This window comes from Lipotes vexillifer, unplaced genomic scaffold (assembly GCF_000442215.2).
Source record: "Lipotes vexillifer unplaced genomic scaffold, Lipotes_vexillifer_v1.1 scaffold1139, whole genome shotgun sequence".
Classification (NCBI taxonomy): Eukaryota; Metazoa; Chordata; class Mammalia; order Artiodactyla; family Lipotidae; genus Lipotes; species Lipotes vexillifer.
The window spans coordinates 683,432-688,000 of record NW_006798273.1 but is presented as its reverse complement, the minus strand read 5'-3'; the positions used below and the strand labels follow the sequence as shown (position 1 = coordinate 688,000).

The 4,569-nt window shown below is 42.5% G+C and overlaps 1 protein-coding gene across 3 annotated transcripts in view; it reads right to left on the bottom strand.

Annotated features, from left to right (window-relative positions):
* The window catches only part of KANSL3 (KAT8 regulatory NSL complex subunit 3), a 39,234-nt gene that overhangs the window by 31,671 nt on the left and 2,994 nt on the right, over positions 1-4,569 (bottom strand). For all 3 annotated transcript variants that reach the window (XM_007470185.1, XM_007470183.1, XM_007470184.1), the window contains one exon: positions 3,018-3,188. Coding sequence is in view for 2 of the 3 variants with exons in the window: in XM_007470183.1 (XP_007470245.1) it covers positions 3,018-3,188 (171 nt within the window). In the remaining variant the exon portion in view is untranslated. The remainder of the gene's footprint in view (positions 1-3,017; positions 3,189-4,569) is intronic.

The window sequence follows — 4,569 nt, the reverse complement described above, 5'->3', positions numbered from 1 at the left end:
CCCGTGTCCCCTGCATTGGCAGGCGGACTCTCAACCACTGCGCCACCAGGGAAGCCCCTATTCACATGTATTATTAAGTCTCTGATGGCTTTGGTAAACACGAAGAGTCCCCCAAAACATTTTGCTCATGACCGTGGGCGAGAACTGACTGAAAAATTCATGCAATTCTCCCATGCAGTTTCTGAAACTGCAAGCTGAGGACAAGGCAACCAACATCATAAAGGACACAGAAGTGTGAGGCCACCCTGTTCAGCCATAACTAACTGGTCTCTCTTTTTACTACCCTTACAGAGAAGGTACAGTAGTTGGGAACACTGGGCTCCAGAGTCAGACTCTGCTCGCTCTAAACAAGTCCCTGCTCCACTACTTCCTAAGGTTTCTTCAACTCCCTGAGCTCGGTTTCTTCATTTGTAAAATAGAGATGAAGAAGGGCTATGCCTAGGAGAGTTGTGAGATTTAAAAGAGATAATGCACATGAAGCGCTTGGCACAATGCCTGGCACCTAGAAAGCACTCAACAAATGGTAGTTCTTTTTTGTTACTACCATTGTCAGTATTTTTAGTATTATTAACTGTAACAATGGTGATAAACTACTTTGCTGAATTCATTGACTCCGGTAATACTCTAGTAGCTGATCTTCACTCACAGCAGTTTTCCTCTTTATCTGAAGCTCTAGAGAGCATTTCCCCTTCTTAGGGCACAACGTTAATTCCAACTTAAGACCCCGAACAACTTCTTCAAAAGCTCTTCAGCCAAGGTGCAGAACGGCTCCTCCTTCAACAGCTACTATCCTGATGACATAAGCACACCAGCTCAGTCAAACTCATAAACCACGCCAATTAGCCTCAAACTTTCCTACCCTTCCTCCTATCAAATTACTTTTTTCTCCCATTATTATAAAGTAAGAGCTCTCCAACATTATGGCAAGTTTCCCACTTACCAAACCCTGATATAAAGATCTTAACACTCCCTTAGTAGGTAAATACATATAGAGAGAGCCATGAGGGAAATGCAAATTAAAACCACAATGAGATGTCACTTCATACCCACTAGAATGGTCATAATAAGAAAAAGACAGATTAAAAACAAGTGTTGCCAAAGATGTGGAGAAACTGGAACTCTCATACACCACTGGTAGGAATGTAAAATGATGTAGCCCTTCTGGAGAACAATCTGAAAATTCCTCACAAGTTAGACAGAGTAATCATATGATCCAGTAATTCCACTCCTAGGTATACATGCAAGAGAAATGAAAACGTATGTCCACACAAAAACAAGTATATGGGGACTCCCCTGGTGGGCCAGTGGTTAAGAATCCATCTGTCAATTCAGGGGACACGGGTTCGAGCCCTGGTCCAGGAAGATCCCACATGCTGTGGAGCAACTAAGCTGGTGCACCACAACTACTGAGCCTGAGCTCTAGAGCCCTCGAGCCACAACTACTGAGCCCGCATGCCAAAACTACTGAAGCCCATTTGCCTAAAGCCCGTGCTCCGCAACAAGAGAAGCCAGCACAATGAGAAGCCCACACACCGCAACGAAGAGAAGCCCCCGCTCACCACAACTAGAGAAAGCCCGCGGCAGCAACGAAGACCCAACGCAGCCAAAAATAAACAAATAAGAATAAATATATTTTTAAAAAAACAAGTATATAAATATTCATAGTGACATTATTCATAATAGCCAAAAAGTGTTAGCAACCCAAATATCCATAAACAGATGAATGGATAAACAAAATGTGGTACATCCATACCATAGAATATCATTCAGCATTAAAAGGGAATGAAATATTGACACATGCATCAACATGGATGAATCTTGAAAACATTATGCTAAGTGAAAGAATCCAGTCACAAAAGACCACTTTCTGTATGATTCCATCTATATAAAATGTTCGGAAAAGGCAAATTTAGAAAGACAGAAAGTAGACTGGTGGTTGCTAGGCGCTGGAGGGGTTGGGAGGAAATGGGAAGTGACTGCTAATGGGTATGGAGTTTCTTTTGGGGTTAAGGAAAATGTTCATCAAATCGACTGTGGGGATGAATATACTAAAAACCACTGATTGTACACATTAAATAGGTGAATTGTATGGTACGTAAATTTTATCTTCATAAAGTTTTATGTAATAAATAAAAGATTAAAAAATGTCTGCCAAATGAACAACAACAAATGACCTAAAGAGGAGTGCTGAGTCCCCACGGTGAGTAGGCTGTAAGAGAATAAAACTAGGCAGCAAACTCATGAAAATGGGGTGAAGTGTTCCCCCAAAACCACAGACTACAAATCTATTTTTTTTTTTTTTTTTTGCGGTACGAGGGCCTCTCACTGTTGTGGCCTCTCCCGTTGCGGAGCACAGGCTCCGGACGCGCAGGCTCAGCGGCCATGGCTCACGGGTCCAGCCGCTCCGCGGCAATGTGGGATCTTCCCGGACCGGGGCACGAACCCGCGTCCCCTGCATCGGCAGGCGGACTCTCAACCACTGCGCCACCAGGGAAGCCCTACAAATCTATTTTTAAAAGCCACTCAAATCAAACATCTGTTAGCTTTTCGTACGACTCCAGAACGTTTTCACTACCCTAATTACAGACAATGTAAATACACTGTCATACAAATGGACATTTATTTAACAGGGTTTTTTTTCTCACAGTCTGGGTAACTCAGACATACACATATGTTAGTACATAACATAACATGTACTATATATGCTAGAGAGCAAGTCATACCTATCAAATTTAACTCATTTATTTGTTCAATCAACATTTACTATATGCCTACTATGTGCCAGGCAATGTCCTAGGTGTCAGGGATGGAAAGATGGCTGAGACACAAGCTCTCCTCCCAAGAAGCTCACTGCACAGTGAGCTGAGAGTTATCATGCAGAGACAGGAGAACATTCTGACTCATGTGGCTATAGATGAAATAAGCTCCTAATAAATATGTTTCAGTGAAAATGATACACATTTACAGTGCGGTGACTACTAACCCTGGAGTGCCCGGTCCTCTCAGAAGCAGCCTACCTGTTGACATGCTCCTCCCAGTCCTCTGGAGGGGGAGGTGCATCCGCATCGGTCCTGGCGAAGATGACATGCCGTTCACACTCATTCATCACGCTGCGTGCCTTCTGATTGTCATAAAGTGGCACAGGGGTTGACGTGACTGTCTCCACATCTATTGGGACATCTGACTCGCTGTAAAGAAGTGAGGAAATAGGACCAGCCACACGTACTTCACATAACACAGATATTTAACAATCATCTGGTTGCCAAAAATGTCTCTTTAATATAATCAGCTTTTATTTATTTACTTGTTTTGGCTGCGCCGTGCGGCATCTTAGTTCCCCGACCAGGGATCGAACCCGCGCCTCCTGCGTTAGAAGCGGGGAGTCTTAACAACTGGACCGCCAGGGAAGTCCCTAATCAGCTTTAAAGTATGTATAAGCATATTATATCCACAAGAAAATTATGATCCAAAGTCAACTTTCCCACACTTGTCTAGATCTCTGCCCTCTGACATGCTGGTATGTGTTGGGGGAACACAAAGTTGTTTTAAAATGAACCTATGCAAACATGACAAAGAGCTATTTTTTTAAAAAGCACAAATATATTCCCTAAGCATATAGTTGATTGCCTAAACATGCTTTCCAGTACAGTAGCTATAAGCCACGTGGAACTATTTAAATTAATAAAAATTAGAGGGAATTCCCTGGTGGTCCAGTGGTTAGGACTCTGCGCTTTCACTGCCGAGGGCCTGGGTTCAGTTTCTGGCTGGGGAACTAAGATCCTGAAGCTGTGCAGCGTGGCCTAAATAAATAAATAAATAAACAGAATTAAAAATTCAGTTCCTCAGTCACACAAGCCACATTTCAAGCACTCAACAGACATATCTGCCTAAGGCTACCATGTTGGACAGAACAGATATAGAACATTTCTATCACTACAGAGTTCTGTTGGGTGGTGTTGGTCTAGAGTTTTAAATAAATTCATACAAACTTGCCCTTTCCTTAGCAAGTCAACTGGTAGTTAATGATATGCTATAAAAGCCTATGATTGTCTAAGACAGATCACCTGGAATGCAGACGCCTTAGCTTACTCACTCTGTAAGGAGCCTACAACAGAAACAAACATAAGTGGATACCTGAAGCATCTTTCATATTTTAAAATGTTAAAGAAATCCTAGTGCCATGAGGGTCCTTCACTGTACCAACTTTGTCACCCAAAATACGATGTCAATCAAACTGGTCTACTGGCTATCTACCGAACATCACTTTAACTTTTTGACCTCAATGATGTTATTGTATCCATTCCCAATGGCTGGAATAATTACATCATTATGAAATGAAGTGAAATAATGTGCAGCTAGATTTGGTGGTAGGTGAAAGAGCTGATTATCTTCTGTGGACCAGACATTGGACAAGATACTTAGACTTGTATTCCTAAAATAGAACTCCTGATTTCACTATTCCAACCACATCTTCCCCAAGCCTTCCCCAACTCATGGCACCACCCAGCTGCTCAAGCCAGAAATCTAAGAGTCATCCTAATTTTGCCTTTCCCCTTAACCGTGGCCACT